The sequence below is a fragment of the Mytilus galloprovincialis genome, chromosome 10, assembly GCF_965363235.1.
Source record: "Mytilus galloprovincialis chromosome 10, xbMytGall1.hap1.1, whole genome shotgun sequence".
Lineage (NCBI taxonomy): Eukaryota > Metazoa > Mollusca > Bivalvia > Mytilida > Mytilidae > Mytilus > Mytilus galloprovincialis.
This window is the reverse complement of record NC_134847.1, coordinates 41,224,746-41,243,707: the sequence shown is the minus strand read 5'-3', so window position 1 is coordinate 41,243,707 and position 18,962 is coordinate 41,224,746. Positions and strand designations below refer to the sequence as shown.

Sequence of the window (18,962 nt, the reverse complement as noted above, 5' to 3'; positions counted from 1 at the left end):
AGATTCAATTTCATGCATTCATGTTCTGTGATACATTTGTGTTGTCAGATGCCATAAGTTAACATTCATAATTACAGTGAAACCTGTCTGAACAGAACCTCGTTGGGACTTAAGGTTTTGTTTGTTTTTGAAAGATGTTTGGTTAAATCAGGTTCACAAAACATAAAATTTGATATGGCTGGACGAACAAGTTCTGGTTAGAAATGTTTTTTTTGGTTTATGCAAAATTCAGTTAAGACAGGTTTCACTGTATTTACATTGTAGCTGTACACCAAAGAATTATTTAATTATCATTATTTTAACATTTGTGCTGAAGTTGTTAAGTTTAAAAAATTTAATCATGTATAAATTTTCAAAGTACATTTGCACTTTGTTGTCAAGCATTGGACCACAAAATACAAAACAATACCTCATATGTTTCTAGGTTATTTAATTGTTTGCTTGGTGATTAGTAAATTTTGTGTAATTGGGATTCTTTTTGCTCTAAAGAAAAAACAGTTAAAGCATTAAGGCCTGTTTTTGTTCCAAGAAACTGAAATTATCAAAACAAAATGAATGGCCATGGTAAATTGTCAAATGTGAAATTAGACTATAAAGTGTAACACATTTTACCTCAGGGTTGGTCAGACAAATTTAAGATCACATAAGGTTACGTTTAAATTTGCAGAAGATGGGCCTTATTGCTTCTACTTCTTTTAGCAGATGTCTTTTACAAATTTAATTTAATGCCATGTATTATCATGTGACCCTGAAAGCAACAGAATCCATTTCAATGTTCATATCATATGTGCACTATACTTTAGATATGCTGACATTCAATTTTAACACTGTATTGCAGGGGATGGAATTTGACCGTATAATTTATTATTTATACAATTGTTTGTTGATTAGCTGTGATAAGTTATGGTTTTTTTACATTATTTATTGAGTATTAAAAGAATTAAAATAAAAAATAGTTGCTTTTTAACATTGTGTAATGGAAACAAATCTAGCTTTGCCTAGAACGATAATTCCTATTTTTGCAGGTGGACATACAGCTAACAAGAGGAAAAAGAACAAAAATGATAAAGGAAAACATTAAGATAGTAACAATAATGATAAAACATTGCCCATTATGGGAATTTGCTTTTTAGCGTACCCTAGCCAAAAAGGGCCAAGTTAGCCTTCTCATCTCTTGACTTCTGTCATCGCTAAGTTTTACAAAAATCTTCTCGTCTGAAACTACAGTGCTAAATTTAACCAAACTTGGCCACATTTATCATAAGGGTATCTCGTTTAAAAATGTGTCTGATGACCCGCTTGCAAACCAACATGGCATAAAATAGAACATAGGGGTAAAATGCAGTTTTTGGCTTATATCTATGAAACTAAAGAATTAAGAGCAAATCTGGTCTCTTGTGAAGAGTTGTCTCATTTGGCAATCATACCATATCTTTTTATTTTTAATCGTGTATTAAAACAGTTTGGTCTGCATATATTATATAAATACAACCAGGAAGACTTTGCAAAAATATATTAATTTTTTTTTCTGGCAGCTGGGGCTTTAACTAACATCTTAAATATTATATATTTTAGCAGGTGGACGACCTGGATGCTTCATACTGCATATAGATGCCTTATGTTACAAAGTTTCCATCTATCACATGTCCATTATCCTTAAACTCATTTTCATGGTTCATTGACATACTTGAAAAAAAATAGTTTTGTAATGTTAATTTCTCTCTTTTTATGATTAATAGGATAACTTTATTTGATATATGCAAACCTTGCAAGATCCTTATGCCTGTCAAACAGTATTCACTTGATCTTATCCTCATTTCATGGATCAGTGAACACGGGTTAACTTTTGGTGGTCAAGTCCATATCTCAAATACAGTATAAGCAATAGGTCTAGCATATATTGGTGTATGGAAAGATTTTTAGGTGCACATGTCCAACTGGTAGGTGTCATCTGACATTGATCTCATATTCATAGTTCAGTGTTTATGGATTTAAGTTTTTGTGTTTTGTTCTGTTTTTCTTATACTGTATGCAATAAATGCACTATATTTGGTGTGAGGGATGATTGTAAGGTGTACATGTCCAACTGGCAAGTGTCATCTGACCTTGACCTCATTTTCATGGTTCAGTGGTCAAAGTTAAGTTGATGATGATGGAGGTTTTTAACGACCTTGACAATACAGCTCTTGCACAGTAAGTTTTTGGTCTTTCTTATGCCACCCCTGTAGCAGAGGCAGAATTAAGTTTTACCCTTGTCTGTCTGTACTTACGTACATACATCCCTCAGTACGTCCCACAATTGTTTTCCGTTCTCTAACTTTAATTTTTCTCAACCAAATGTTATGTAACTTATACACAACTCTTATTACCACAAAACACAGATCAATTTGAATTTGAGAAGTGTCACTTTTACCATCCTAGAGTTATTATCGACTCCTAGGAGTCGATATTAAGAATTGAACGATGGACAGTTAGTGCGTGAATTTTTCTTGCTACCTGATTGGAAGATATTACGAGACGTGAATAATCAAAGTTTATTGATTGGTTAGGACAATCCAAACCTAGTTAATGTCCTTCAATCCCGTAGAGTATCGGATTTGTCCTCTCTATTTTAGCAATTAGATTTTACACAGGTAACTTTTATCTATAAATAGTCGAATCTTCTGGAGTAAACAACAACGTTAAACGATATATACTACTTCATCACGTGTGACCTCATGTGTGTGGTAAAATTTGTTGATTGATGCACATGGCTATTCTAGTAAATGAATTAATCTACAAAGCGAGAGCACTTTCCATTTTCATCAGCTAAGAGTCGACTAGCCCTTTTTGAAAGACTAATGCTTGTGTCCTTTACAAATGGAAAAATTGCTGAATTTTTTGTTTCTGCTCTCTAACTTTAGTTTGCCTCCAGTGAATGTTATGAAACTCATACACAATGCTAAATACCACAAAACACAGATCAAGTTTGAATTTTGGTGGCCTTACTTTTACTTTTCTAGAGTGATCATGCCCTTTATAAATGGAAAAATGATGAATTTGTTGTTTCCATTCTCTAACTTTAGTTTGCCTCAAAACATTAAATGAAACTTATATTCAATGCTTGGTACCACAAAACACATATCAACTTTGTATTTTGGTGGCCTCACTTTTACTGATCTAGAGTTATGTCCCTTTATATATGAAAAAAATGCTGATATTTTAGCTCACCTGGCCCTGTCTGGCCAGGTTCATCTGACCTTGACCTCAGTTTGATGGTTCATTGGTCAATGTCAAGTTTTCTTGAATAAGTCTGTTTCTTAGAAATTATAAGCAATAATATATTTAGTGTGTTTAATGATTGTAAGGTGAACCTGTATTTCTCGTTTGGTTTATATGAACTTGACCTCATTTTCTTGGATCATGTTAAGTTTATGTGATAGTTGTAGTTAAGCTTTTTATATAGGACTATTAACATAATATCAATGGTTAGGCCAAACAAAAAAGTATGTGTTTTCTGTCACATGCTGAAAAAATAAAGGGTAGGTAGGTAGGTTTTTTTTTTTAAACATTTTTTTCATGGAGTCTTTGGGAGCAACATTGTGACTTTAACAGTGCTTACTAAAAACGGCCAAAAAAATCTTAAAGGTCAAGGATATATAACTAACATTATATACGTCCTTGGTACATACCTGCCAATTTTTCAAAATCCCCATGGGGGTTTTACGTACAAGATGGCGTTTATGGTCCTACAAAACCTTCAAGGGGGCCTTCAAATAGTTTTAATGTTGTTTTTTGGCTTCTTCATACTTTTACAAGCCTATAGCCATTGTAAAATTAATTGTTTTGTTTCAATTGTGGACAAAAATGCTCTTTCAAAATTCCCATTTGGCAGCCTCCATGGGGGAAATCCCCCGCAAAAAGTGACAGTTGGCAGGTATGTTGGTAGGGGATACAAATCAAGGTAGGTAGGGTTCAGTAAATACTGTTTGGCCTTAGTAATGAAGGCGAGACATTTCAGCATGTGCACTCTTGTTTTAAGATTCACTACACGGTCAACCCTTCTAAACTTATGCTTGGTTGGAAATATAAGTTATTTGAATAAGACAAAATAGTTTTTATTTATAAAATAGTAAAGAAATGATTATTGGTAAATCCAAACAAACACTGTTCCTAGGTTGATGGATTTGCTACCCAACAGATCCAGCAGCGCTTAAATCCCTGCAAAAACAAAAACAGTGTTGCATCGAATGTTGAATGAATTTTTAATCATATCAATTAATCAAATAACGACTATAATGAGCTTTTTTTGTTTATTTATGTTTATATGTAGAGGGAATAAACATATCTACTGACAGTTAAAACAGTTTAAAAGGAGTAGGTCCGGTAAGACCCCTTTTTTGGCCCCAAAATATAGCAGTTTTACAAAATTGTTAAAATGTAAACTTTTATTTATTAATTGAACAGTAGAATGCTTCTGTTACTTAAATATGGGCTGTTTTTGACAATACAATGCACATATATCGGGTACAAGCACCATTAAGTCATGCTAAATCACTGAAATCTTCACAATTCTAGCATTTTAGTTAAATTTTAGACGGTTTTCGTGTAAAACGAAAGTGGCCGCATTCGTGTTCATCCTTAATATTAAAATGTAAGTTGTATTTTATGATAATACATAACATATATAAAGGTTGAGGATGAACACGAATGCGGCCACTTTCATTTTTGACAAAAACCATCTGAAAAGTGGCATTTTTTGGCATATTTGGTAGATTTTTCATATTTGAACTTGAATCGGATCGTTTTTAATGACAAAATCAGTTAAAATCTTTCACATAAACTAATTAAATCAAATAAAATAGACAGTTAAGTGTTTAAAAAGTGGTCAAAATCTTTCGTCAGATGAACCTGAAATTTGAAGCCAAAATCGATCCTTACCGGACCTACTCCTTTCATCACAAAAATTAAGAATTAAACGAAATGAAAATTCAAAAAATATATATTTTCCTCACCAAATGAAGATAGCTGAAAAATGATATCATTATCTGCATGGGTAAAAAAAGGAATTACACCTTTCGATAATGATAAACCTACTTTTCACAGATGGAAAACAATGTCGTATAACAATCCATATCTGCCCACTGTCCATTGTAAGCAGCGCTAATTACTAAACAGTCCTCGTTACCATTTTGATCATCTGGTTGCCCAGGGTAAAAATTCTTATAAGCCATTTCCTGCTTTGTGGATGACCATTTCCAAGTTCCCTCGGAATGAAAATCCCATCCGTCCAACCAGTAGCTCTCTGTCGAAAATAAAACATCGCGGTTAATAAAACTCTTCGTAACGTGAACAAAGCAAATATTAAAAATTAAAAATCGAGATTTCCCGAAATCAACACAGAAATGAATAAAAACAAATAACATATATAAACGATTTACAAAAAGTAAAATAAGCACAAATCAATATATGACTTCTACACATATCGGTACCGAAGAATCACTCGTTCTCTGCAAGAACTATATAAAGATTGAAACTATCCGGATGATAGTACTACGGGTATAGAAACAGAAGAGGGCTTCAAAGACACCCTCCAACGGTCATGCTACGTCCCCTTGCTCTCCTATCAGTGTTAAAATGAGAATGGTTCCAGCACTGTGTAACATTACAAATACAGGTAACTTAAAATGTTCTTCAATAGGGTTTTGGTAAAGACAATTGCATGATACCAAAGGGACATGCAAACTCACAAGTCGAAAATTAACTGACAACGCCATGGCTAGAAAAGAAAAAGACCAACAAACAAACAATAGTACACAAAACACAACATAGAAACTAAAGACATAGCAACATGAACCCCATCAAAAAAACTTGGGGCGATCTCAGGTGCTCCGGGAGGGCTAGCGGATCCTGTCCCACATCTGAAACATTTTTTAAGTCAGCAAAGTAGTCTTTTGGTTGCCTCTTGTTTGTGTTACTGAAGATGTGTTTGCATTACAGGAATTTGATGTTAATGACAAATCTTTGATCAAATGGTCACTAATAAATTATATAACGTATTTTTAAAAGGCAGTGGCTATCTTGCCGACACTAATTAAAATATCTTAATTCAAGCCGGCAAAATAGCCTATTTGTATAGAACTATTGTGCCTCATATATTGTTTAATAGCTGTTTTCTTATCAAACTACTGCAAGGATTTGTATAGTATTTAAATCCTTGACTACAGGTATATCGCTAATAATTTGATTCTTTTATATTGACTGCACATTTTCAAAGCCTACTTTAATATAAAAATAAATCGCTGTTTACAAAAAACCTGCATATAAAAATAACAAATCTCTATATTGCTGGTGCCGGTCAAATAGCCATTTGTATAGAAATATGCTATTTGCCGGTTGAATTCATATATTTTATTCAGAGCTGGCTAAAACACATATGCTGGTGCAAGTCAAATAGCCAGTTCAATACAAATAGGCTATTTTGCCAGCTTGAATTAAGATATTTTAACTAGTGCCGGAAAAATAGCCACTGATTTTTAAAAATGGGGTAGGAGTATATTATTGTAAAACACTTTGCCTATTATAAAAGCCAGTTAGTTAAAAACTTCTAGATATTTAAGCTTGTGTTTGTTGCGTGTACAAAAGTTCCCTCCTTAAAACTTTGAAATGTTACCGTTGGTTGATCCTCCTGTCTTTTGTAAGAAAGTATGATTGATGAATTTGTTTTCTTCTGCTGAATTTACCACAGCTAATGTTCCACCATACACTCGGCAAACGTTCTGAAAATGTACAAGAAAAATATGTTTTCCCGCGTGGTACATAAATGTGCCAGTAATGACATATGACATAGGCATGCTTAACTCTTTACGTTTTAATTATTTTAAAAAAGGTAAGTAAAATAAAATTATGCATTTATCGCTTTTACTTTATGAATAGAAAGTAAAAGTACAAAGAAAATATATAGTATTTTGTATGGAAACACGTAAAATTGGTAAATCGCCCTCAAAATAAAATGGACGGCAAACATCTGGAGCAATCCCTCTAACATAAATATTTATGTGGAGGTTTCTTGCATAGTAGGCGAGGCAATCAAAAAGTATTAAAAAGTATTTAGTCAAATTAAAAGAAAAACATATATTACTTTGCAATGCATTTCTAACGATTATTTTCATTGAACTTTTTCAAAAGTAAAATCTATATTTTGCGAAAGTCAAATTTAAAATACAATACAATTATCTCTTTATGTCGACATATTACCAGTGAAGATAAACTTTAATTAAACATACCACTGCAGATTGCCATGCACTTTTCTGTGTGCTCAGGAGATAGCAAGAGTTGCCATGGTGTATCCAATTTTTTGGACAATTAGACGTCAATATAAGAGCTTGTCCTGAAAAAATATTTATAATTGATAGGGACTACAATTAGACGTCAATATACGAGCTTGTCCTGAAAAAATATTTATAATTGATAGGGACTAAAAAATAATGTACAGTGAGATTTCAAAAACCCTGAAAAAGATATCAAGTTTAAAATGACGTATGTCAATTTCCGTATTAATTGCAATTTAGGTCTCTGCGCCTGTTAATATGAGTTGCAACAATCGAGGAGTCAGATCATGCGCTTCCAATAAAAACTTGAAATTAATACGCAAAGTATAATCGTAAATTATGCACACGAGACTGGAATTTGTTTGTGGTAAATGGCATCTCGAGTAAATCAAATCGCATAATGCTAGAAAAGCAGATTACTAGCTCGAGAATACTCTTAAAAGTCTTCATGATGGACCTTATTTAAAAAAAAAGTCGCACAACAAAACCGTTTCCAAACTGCGTTATTTGTATTAAAACTGAAAGAGGTAAATAAGGTCAACTTTCAGACACCGGTACACGATAAAAACATTGATATACATGTGTTTGAGCATTTGATTTTGCCACTTGCTTAGGGACTTTCCATTTAGAATTTTCGTCGTGTGATCGCTTTTTTTGTAAAATCTTCTTCTTCAAAAGAAATCATCAGTTTATAATTTTAGATGTAAGGTATTTGCAAACGAGACAGTTACACTGAAATACATCGACTTTTCTCACTCACATTGTAAAATTCTCAAAAGAGTAATTGAAATTGTACTTACCACCACATAAAAGAAAGAAGAAAATAATATACAGCTCAGGCATAATAATGACGTTGCCTTCGATAAACAACAGCTTTTACAGACATAAGATAGTAGGGTCAAAGAAGTTATCACAATCCAAAAGTTCTTGCGTAGTCTTGTGAAATAAACTCCCCCAACTTTCCCAATCTGTTTTTGTAGTTATATTGGAAAGGGTGCGTTTTGTTTTGTTTTGTTTTGTTCTGTAGGAATGGTATATAGGAATGTTTTCATTCCTATGTCCTGTATACTCCCAATGACCAGCTCTCTTGGTACTAAGATGACATTTATTAATTTATACCAGGTGCTTAATTTGTAACTAGCCCTTTACAATTTTCAAAACATTCCATAGTATACAATACAAAATCAGGGGTAATAAATGGCGTACGTAATTTTATTTAAATATTTTTTTTTTTTATAGAATCTTATATTTTCTTATCCATAGTGCGCTTCCCAAAAGTTTGGATATTAACTTTTAATGACATTTTGGTCTTGAAAACTTCTTCACGTTTTTCTCTGACTGATTATGACGTCTTTACACTAAATCTATTGGATATGTATTGATTGATTCTTTAGTTTTAGATGCATAATTATTTTTTTATTATTTGTTATAGGCTGTGAACTCGCTGTCAGTAACTGCATGTACTCTCAGATCTGTACTTGATGTCTTTTTATTGTTTGGATGTACAATTACCCGGCCACGTCCACTCTATGTTTTTGTTATATGTATTTCTATTTGTATCAATCTGACAAGTTGAGCCCTTTTCAACTGATTTTTATTGTTCGTTCTTGTGTTGTACTGTTGTATTGTCACAGGTTAGCAAAGGGTTGGGATCCCTCTTACATTTTTTTACCCCGCCCCTTTCTGTATGTATGTGCCTGTCCCAAGTCAAGAGCTTGTAGTTCAGTGGTTGTCGTGTGTTGCTGTGTTACATATGTGTTTTCCGTTCTTTTTTGTACTTTAATTATGCCGTTAGTTTTCTTGTTTGAATTGTTTTCGTGTCTTTTTAAAATCTAACTATGCGATATGGGATTTGCTCATTGTTGAACGCTGTACGTTGACCTATGGCCGTTAATTTCTATGTCATTTGTTCTCTTGTTGAGAGTTGTCTCATTGTCAATCATACTAACTCTTCTTTTTTATATTCAAGCTTTGACGCATTATATGCATCAATATTCGGCTAGTAATTGAAATTTCAAAATAGTTGTTACATTGTAAGCGAGAACATTTGGCAACCGATTATCTTTGAATACTATCAAATTTTAAAAGCGACTCATAATCCTTTCAATGATAAACTATTTGTGTTATGTAAAGTAAAAATAGCTATTCCTTGATTATTATGTATGCATGTGTGTTACTACGTTTTTTGATTGAGTTAAGCCTTCCAATTGATATTTTATAGTGTGTCTTTCTATGTTGTGATGTTATACTATTGTTTCAGAAAAGGGAGAAGGTTTGGTACCATTAAAACGTCCAATCCCGCTGCAATTGTTTGCACTTGTCCCAAGTCAGGAATCTGATGTTCAGTGGTTGTCGTCGGTTTATGTGGTTAATAAATTTTTCTCGTTTCTCGTTTTTATATGGAGTAGACAGTTGGTTTTCCCGTTAGAATGGTTTTACACTAGTAATCTTAGTGTTAGCTAGACATCTTAAATTGGTAATCACTATAATTATTAAACTTTCTATTGTATAGCCTTTTACAGCTTGCTGTTCGGTGTGAGCCAATGCTCCGTGTTGAAGACCGTACCTTGACCTATAATGGTTTACTTTTATAAATTGTGACTTGGATGGAGAGATGCTTCATTGGTACTCGTCATTGCTCATCATATCACATCTTCCTAAATCTATGTAGCTTGAGAGTGTTTTGTTTATTAGTATATCCAGAAACATGTATTATATGTCTCTGGTATATATTATTTCAATTTATTTGATTTAAATATCCTATTTTGCGCACACAAATATCCTTGTCCTTTAGATGTCACTCAGTAATAATGATGAACCTTAACCTTTCATACATTTGTAAAGAGGGAGAAGAGGTTAAGACCAGTACAGTTTCATCATCTCACTGTTCTTTTTCTTAGCATGTTAGGTCATTGGTTTGATCAACTACCGAGTCAAACCGTACTAATATGGATCAACCATTTGATTTTCAAAGGAGGGGAGGGTATGGAAGATCATTTTCATCCGTTTCTGCTGTGAAAATTGTACACATTAATATTTAATTGTCATTTCATTTCAACCTTGTCCTTCAGGGCATACTAATTTATTTTCAGTTCTTATCAGTCCAGTATAATTATTTCCAAAATCACCTACTCCCGGTAATCAAATGGTCTTTCCCTCAATTTAAACAAGGATGTTTATAGTTGCTTTCCGATAAGCACGCGGCAATTACAAGTTAAACAAAGGTCAGATCGGTTCGCAGATTAAGTAATGTATCCAAGTATGGACTGTCCTATGACTTCGGTAAACAAGCAAGTTAGAACAAGGAAGTTAACGAATCCAGATAAACATATCGGTCAAGTAAATAGTTGGTTCCTATTCTTATCAAGGTAACATGTTCCATCAAATCAGCATTCCTTTGAATGCAAATCTTATATACATTTGTGTCTGGATATGTAATCCGTATCCATATACTAGTAGTTTGAAAGAAAAAGATGAACATATCACCTTTACCCTGTAAATCAATATTTCCCATTCTAGTTAATGACTGGAAGGTTTATTTTTCTTAACAAGCGGACAGATATGGAACAATTTTGTTCCATAAAAAAGAAAACAACGTATATACTCGTTTTTAGGTAGGGATTAATAAAGGCAACAATAGTATACTGTTAATCAAAAGTCATAAATCGATTGAGAGAAAGCAAATCGGGTTACAAACTAAAACCGAGGGAACATATCAACTATAAGAGGAAGACAATGGAACGATAGGAACACTGAAGTACATAAAAACAAAGCCAGCATGCATAGAAACGAACTGTTTGATAACAACTGCTATATTCCTAACTTGGTTCATGACATTTTGAACAAAATGGTGGGATGAACCTGGTTTGCTATATTCCTAACTTGGTTCATGACATTTTATGCAAAGTGGTGGGATGAACCTGGTTTGATAAATAGCCAGACCTCCTGCTTAATGACAATGTCAAGAAGATCGATAAAATGACAACAGTACGTATACAAATACAGCACCATGTACAGCACTAAAACAGCAAGAACAGTCATCATAGAAAACACACAAACACATATTCTAATGCAACAACGTTTGTAACGTTCATTTTGATTGGATAACGTCACTTTCTTACATGACATCAATTGACAATTGATGCTATGGGACGTACGCGCAAGCGCAGACGGCATATGACAGATTTTAAATACATGTTTTTACGTTGTTTTTCTGTCAGTTTCATTAGAAAGGAGATAACAATACTGTATTTTAAGCTCTGACGGCATCAATTGGGGGGTTCAGTGATGGTCGCAAATACCCATTTACTGTCTCCGCTAACGCGTCGCCAGTAAACTTAATTTGCGTCCATCAAATCCCCAATTGATGCCGTCGAAGCTTAAAATACAATACAGTTATCTCCTATATATAATAGTTGACACAACATGCAAACCGCAGAACAACAACGTTCGAACATATTCCATCAACGACAGACAGAACAGGATGTCATAAACAGTGACGTGCTTACGTAACTGAACTGCCATCTCGAACTTTATTCAAGTATTTTCACAATACTCGTCCAAACAATTTTCCTGACAATGATGATATTGAAAGGCAAGTTTATATTTATTTGGACTACAAACGATCAGCCATAACACATCATCCAATCGAGTACGTAGTCGAACACACGCTTCGATTCAATCACAAAGTTCGCTGTAAATTACATCATCGATTTCAGATACTGTGGATTCATTATTATTCGTTGGACACTAATTTTCTTGGAGTTCGTGGGCACAGATAAACCCTGAAATAAAACAAATTTTCTATAAGCTTGTATGCAGACTTCGGCGAAACCACGAAATTATAAACATCCACGAACATGTAAATTTTCTTTTATCTACGAAAATTGGTACACCAGAATCAAATGAATCCACAGTATATTGATAAAATCCTGACACTCAATAACTTCAATTTGTACTTTCATCACGTTTATCTATGTGAACTAGAAATTACCCAGGATACTACTGAGATTCAGTGGAAAGTGTGCTTCTTATCTTTATCTTTTACTCGATCTTGAAACAGATGGACGACGTTCGAATTTATGACAAACGTGTCTACTTCCCATTTTTGATAAAGCTTATTCCTCTAAGTCGCCGCGATATAGCTCAAGAGTAACAACTCGTCTTCAAACCAACATCAAACAACCAATACTTCTCTCACTCATGTTAAAATTAACTCAGTGATTTCTATAAGATATAAATATTTCAGATTATAATTTTTAAAAAGTACACATTTTTTCAATGGAATTTCGAATTATGTGAAAGATAGTATTTTTCAATTTGAAACAAAATGAATGGTACTAGCTGCTTGAACTCGTTTATCAATTGTACCTGTTATCTTCATGAGGTCATGAACCTCCAACAGTATGATTGGACTTAAGCACGCAATTTTCTTCTTATCATTCGTTTGTAAGTATTGTTCTCATATTTTGGAAAATAAATCATCTGATTTTTAAAAACTTCCATTGTATATTGCAATTTTAGGTTACTTTAAGATAGTTTAAAACTTTATTTTTTCTCATTTAAGGGCTATTCTTGGTTTGACATTAAGGGCAGTATTCGTTTTCCCTGTTTAAATAGTTATCAATAAAATAGGTACCAGGATTATAATTTAGTACGCCAAGTACATAAGACTCATCAGTGACGCTCATATCAAAATATTTATAAAGCCAACAAGTACAAATTAAATTAATGAATTGTGGATTAGGATGCATACCAATGATTGGAAATTTCGTAAAATATCAGAACAAATAAACTAAAGGAGATATGGCTGATCTCCCAAATGAGACAGCAACCCAACCCTAAAAATTACCAAATATAAAAATTGGAATACGTGGTATGATTGCCAATATGTACAACAACTTCCTAACAGAGACCAACTTAACGACAACGTACATCCTTCAACAATGAGCAAATCCCATACCATATATTCAGCTTGAAAAGACCCCTAAATGATATCTGTAAAACAATTCGAGAAAACGTCAAGAATAAAGATTATAGAAATTTCCCTATATGTCCAGCATAAATGTTGTACTCACAGAGTTATCTCCCCTTAAATGGCTTATTTGAAAAAAATGAAAAATTCTAAAAGCTCAAATATTTGGTATTTGATAAAAAAAAAAAACGATAATGCAATGAATAACTAAGTTTTCTTTTATATAAATTAACAATAAATCTGTCTCCAAATTTGCAGATTTGGGCAAAGAACTAGACCGACTATTTACTGTGATTGGCGGTATACCTCAGACCTACCTTAAGGGGTATACCGCCATTCTGAATTGTATAATCACAGTACATATAATCGGAACAAGATAAAAAAAAAAGTACATATAATCGGTCTAGTTCTTGTATACCCCTAAACTACCTTAAAATTATATCAATTACCATATGGTAATACTTTAATTATTTAATGGCAAAAATGGCACAAGCAAGGGCCGACCGTGCAAGGGATGTATAGCCAGTTAAGGTCGTTAAAAACTTCCATTTGTTGAATAACCGTAAGGAGAAGTTGCAGATGCAAAATAAAGACCGAAATACAAAGACATAAGTATACAACTCCGGTCAATTAAACGTGGATATCATAAAAAGGCGGTTACGCGCTTTTATAATGTGGAAAATAGAAGATGATAACAGCGGGAAGTGGATATATAAAAGCCATAAAAATAAAAGACAAGGGGGAAAATGCATAACAAGAGAGAATAACCTTTGATGTGACCTTGTTTTTTTTTTATTTAACAGACGTACACGCCGATTGCCCGGATGGTTGGCACCATTACAGTGCATCCTGTTATTACATTAGCAAAAACGTCCATCTCAGCTGGCCTGAAGCTTCTGTTGGTATCATATTAGTATAATTACATTACATGTCTGATTCATAATAAACCGTACTTTTAATTTTCTGAACCTACATATGTTTCATAAGAATCTTTTTATTAATTTTAACTGACGACAATTGCGAGGCTTTATAATTTCATTGGTCAATAAAATGCAACATTCATGACTGCACGTACCCCCATGACGACGTCACAACCATGTATAGAAAAACAAACGAAATGCCTTTTATTACTCTAAATATAATAAATTATAGCATATTCATAAACTTGAGAATGATAATGGGGTGTATGTCAAAGAAACAACCACCTCTGATTAAAGAGAAGAAATGTATTAGAAATAATAATTGAATGCTTCCTTTAAATTTTTTATCATGTCTATAGGGATGTGAAAGCGTTGATCGTGTGCACAGTTTGAGTATGACTTCATACTAAATGTGCTTCGGTCAATGCTCTTACCATAAAAAGTCATAACAGTACATGCGTAGTTGTTAACTGGATTCTGATACCATTAGAGACAGAAAGTTTAGATTGTCATATAGAATTTAAGTGCATTTGACAAACAATTATCGAAAAGTTTTTTTTTTAGTACTGAAGCTTTTCTACCCCAGGAATAGATATCTTTAGCTGTATTTTGCAAAACTTTAAGGAGTTTATGGTCCTCGATGGTCTTCAACTTTGTACTTTATTTGGTCTTTTAACTTTTTTTATTCGAGCGTCACTAATAAGTATTTTGTAGACAAAATGCGCGTCTGGCGCAAATACAAAAATTCAATCATGGTTTATATATGATGAGTTTATTTTCATAATTAACTAAAATATATTTAAATACTTATACATCCAAGAACTTCAAAATTATAAAAATCGACCTTCCGTGATTTTTGTCCCTTGACAAATTTGGTCAAAACAAGACAAAGAATGAAGATTTAAAACATATCTTCATTACACATTAAATACTGTCAACAGAGTGATTGCAAAACACATAGCGCGACTTGCTGGTGTTGCCGACCAAGGCATGTTAAACTTTGTTTATAGAGTGACTGCAATACATTAAGTGCGATCATCGCTGTTGTTGTTGACAATTAACATATGCTAAACTTTGATTGTATAATGACTGTAACGCACTAAGTGCGATTATTGCTGTTGTTTAGGAGCAAGACATGTTAAACTTGGTTAAACTAGTGTCTGCAAAGCGGTAAGTGTTATCATTGCTGTTGTAGATACTGAAGATATGTTAAGTTTTCTTTTTTGAAGAGTGATTGAAAAGCAGTAACTGATCACGGTATGTTAAATTTTCTGTTTACAGAGTGACTGTAAAGCGCTCAGTGCGAACCTTGCAGTTGTTGACGATCGAGACACGTTAAACTTTCTGTTTACAAAGATCAATCCATCACACCAAAAACCACAAAATGGAGTTTGTCAAACAAACGGTAACTGTTATATGCCAATTTTCTCTATCTAATTAAGTGACGCATAGATTTCAAAATAAAAGATAATTGAGTGAATTATATTTTACGGGAATAAACGATAAAAAAAATCAAACCACAGTGAGTGTCAGTATCTAATAACCGAAAAAGAAATATACAAACAAACAATCTTTTCTGAAAGGCAAATAAATTTTCTTATACGATCATATTTATGTTTAAGCGCGTGTCATTACTGTCAGATATTTTGAATCCTCTGGTTTTATCCATGTAGTGCTATTAAAATGTTTTGCCCAGCTTATCCCTACTTGTCTGTGTATAATTTGATTTCATATATGTAAAAAAAGCCATTTTTTTAATATTTATTATTTTTTCATAGTTATTGAAACAAAACAGGTGACAATGTTAAATTAACAAAAAAACCTAGAGAGAATCATTTTGCCAATTTTCAATGGCTTATATCTCGAAAACGAGCAAACGAACCCTACTTCTTTCCTTCTGTTTTAGTTTCTTTAGTTTAAACATATTTATTTATAGTGGATTGGGAAACAAGTTGTTGCAACTTATAACTTTAGTTTCTTTATTAAAATACTGTCTTTTCAAAATCTTGTTATTTCAAAGAAGGGGAGCGAACATCCTTAATAATAGTTGATGGTAAAAGAATATACTTAATATTAAATACTAAAATCAAACGATTCTATAAATTCTCCTCAGCTGACTATTGGATTGATGGTACCGACCAAGTTGTAGAAGGACATTGGATCTGGGCGACATTTTCAAATCCAATAGAAGGTAACTTCTGGTGTCCAGGGAATCCTAGTAATAGCGGTGGACATGAAGATTGCTTGGAGTTCAAAGATGGCCACTGGAATGATGACGTGTGTACCACACCGCAGCCATTTATTTGTGAAATGGAGTAAGAACAAAATTATTTCATACGTTCAAATGTAACATATGATTAAATTTTTTGTTATACCCCCGCTTTAAAAAAGGGGGTATACTGTTTTACCTCTGTCTGTCCTTCCGTCATCAGTCCGTCAGTCCGTCCTTCCGTCCTTCCGTCAGTCAGTCCGTCCGTCCCATGAATATTTTTCGTCGCATTTTTCTCAGGAACTACAATACAAGGATTTTTGAAATTTGGTTTCAGGGTTTATCTAAGTCAGCTATACCGTGTGATGCGTTTTCAGATTCATCACTCGACAACTTCCTGTTTACCGAACACTTGCATATTTTTACACTATTAATATTATCCACTTGCGGCGGGGGTATCATCAGTGAGCAGTAGCTCGCAGTTTCACTTGTTTTTTTTTTTTTAAATGAGAAACAGCTTAATATGGATTTAATGGCATATAAAGCCTTTCAGCAGCAATTGCAATGTTATAAAGGCGATCAATTCATAACCTTTTCTCGACATTTGATCTAAATGTTCTTATTATTTATATATTCTAACAAACGAACACTTCTTTGCCCATTTTCTTCTTCCCTTTTGTACAAATAATGAACAAAAAGTTCACTATTTGGAAAAGGTGAAATCACCATTTGTCGTAAAATTCTCAATCGATCTTCATTGTGAAATTATTGATGTCACTAAAAAATTGTGACATATTTATTTGCAAATAGGATATCTTTTATTTCAATTTGGATGGATTTTATATGTATTATTTTTGTATTCTTAACATTTTTTTTTGCAGATATCCCGGAGGTGGACAAACTATCATTGGTTAGAAGCGAACAAAAGGAAGAACGTGGAAGTAACTTTTTGACATTAAATATTACATTTTGAATATCGTTAAAATTTTTCTGAACATTTTTACATGCTTTTCTCTATTGTGTACTTGCCTGTAAATACTCTTGGAGATAAACAGTCCACAACAAGCATTAATACTTATGGACAAATTATGTGCTTGTTAGGCGGGCATACATAAACATACACGTGCATATAATAATATAAAAAATGATGGCACAGCTTTTATCACGCCTGTTTCTGTTTATAAGCGATACATTTGAATCACTCCTGACTACGATTCAACTGTGGTACAGTTTAAACACTCCTGTTTATATTTGAACTGCGACATCGCTTATATCACTCCAGTATCTCTGGTTCAACTGCGATACAGTTAATATTACTTCTGTCTCTTGTTTTAATTACGGTACCGCTTCAATCATTTATTCCTGTGTTTTTGACTATAATACAGCTTAAATTACGTCTGTCTACGTTTAAACTGCGATGCACATTAAATCACTGCTGTCTATAATTCATCTGCAGTACAGCTTAAATCATGTCTGTATATTTGTTTACTGGGATACTGCGATACCGATTAAATCACTCCTGTCTTTGTTTTAACTGGGACACAACTTAAATTACGCCTCTTCGCTTGAACTGCAATAGTTTAAACCCCTGCTGTCTCTCTTTTAAAATATGGCACACTTTTAAACATTATAATTTCTGTTTCAAATGTGATACTGCTGAAATCACTCTTGTCTCTGTTTTTTGTTTGGTACATATTTAGTTTACCATGTCTTTGTTATAAGTGCGATTCAGAAAAACTTACTCCTGTCGAGCTCTTAAACTCTGCGGTCTCTCCTTTAACTGTGACAAAGCTTAAATCATTCATGTCGCTGTTTTAACTGTAGAACATCTTGAATAACTCATTCAACTGTTTTAACGGGATACATATTTTAAATAATTTCGGTTTCTGTGGAAGAGCTTTAATCACTCCGTCCTCTGGTGAAACCGTTACACAGATTAAATCACTTCTGTCTGTCTTTTAATGTGTCACAGCTAAAAATTACATCTTCAACGGTGGCACATGTTTTAAAACTCTGTTCCTCTGTAACTTTGCGCTTTTTGAATTATTGCTGTTGCTGTGTTCATTTTGACACAACCTAAATATGTCCTGCGTCTGTTAAACTGTGTCACAGGTTAACCACTTCGTCCTCTGGTTTGACGCACATCTCTAATAATTCCGTGTCTATATGTTTGAACTTTCTCAAGTAAGTAAGTAAGATTTTAGCATGACGAAGGCAGAAAATGCTGCTGGTGCAACACAAACTGCTATCTTACGGAGAACTTGTGCGCGTTCACCGTTTTTAGTGGGGAACATGCTAATGAATCATTGTTTTTCTATGTACATTTTGGGAACTGCTTTTGATTTTTCGTCTTTTTGCTATCATCAAGATGTATTTGTCTCTCATCAACTGATTTATTAATACTTTGGTATCAGCTTACAGTTTGAGAAATGGTTTAAACATTACATTTATAAATATTATAGACGGTTACTTTTGACATTGGATACATTTATGAAGCAGAAATGAACAGTTTGATAACAATTCAAAATGAATACAGAGTGAATGGTCCA

At 33.3% G+C, this 18,962-nt stretch overlaps 2 protein-coding genes and 1 long non-coding RNA gene across 3 annotated transcripts in view; 1 reads left to right on the top strand and 2 right to left on the bottom strand.

The window, feature by feature from the left end:
* The window catches only part of LOC143047584 (proteasome subunit alpha type-1-like), a 331,701-nt gene extending 325,790 nt beyond the window's left edge, over nucleotides 1-5,911 (bottom strand). The window contains exon 1 of the mRNA XM_076220688.1: nucleotides 5,908-5,911. Coding sequence (XP_076076803.1) covers nucleotides 5,908-5,909 — 2 coding nt within the window. The 5' untranslated portion in view covers nucleotides 5,910-5,911. The remainder of the gene's footprint in view (nucleotides 1-5,907) is intronic.
* LOC143047585 (perlucin-like) lies at nucleotides 4,082-8,260 on the bottom strand. Its single transcript, XM_076220689.1, has 5 exons — nucleotides 8,111-8,260; nucleotides 7,266-7,369; nucleotides 6,653-6,758; nucleotides 5,077-5,284; nucleotides 4,082-4,200 (listed from the first exon to the last, which is right to left on the bottom strand). Exons 1-5 carry the CDS (start codon nucleotides 8,151-8,153, stop codon nucleotides 4,170-4,172), a joined length of 492 nt encoding a protein of 163 aa, XP_076076804.1. The 5' UTR covers nucleotides 8,154-8,260; the 3' UTR covers nucleotides 4,082-4,169.
* Nucleotides 8,261-12,663: 4,403 nt separating this feature from the next.
* Nucleotides 12,664-17,387, top strand: LOC143049158 (uncharacterized). Its single transcript, XR_012970093.1, has 5 exons — nucleotides 12,664-12,758; nucleotides 14,088-14,182; nucleotides 15,486-15,609; nucleotides 16,318-16,519; nucleotides 17,295-17,387. It is a non-coding gene; the product is annotated as an uncharacterized LOC143049158 (long non-coding RNA).
* Nucleotides 17,388-18,962: the final 1,575 nt, after the last annotated feature.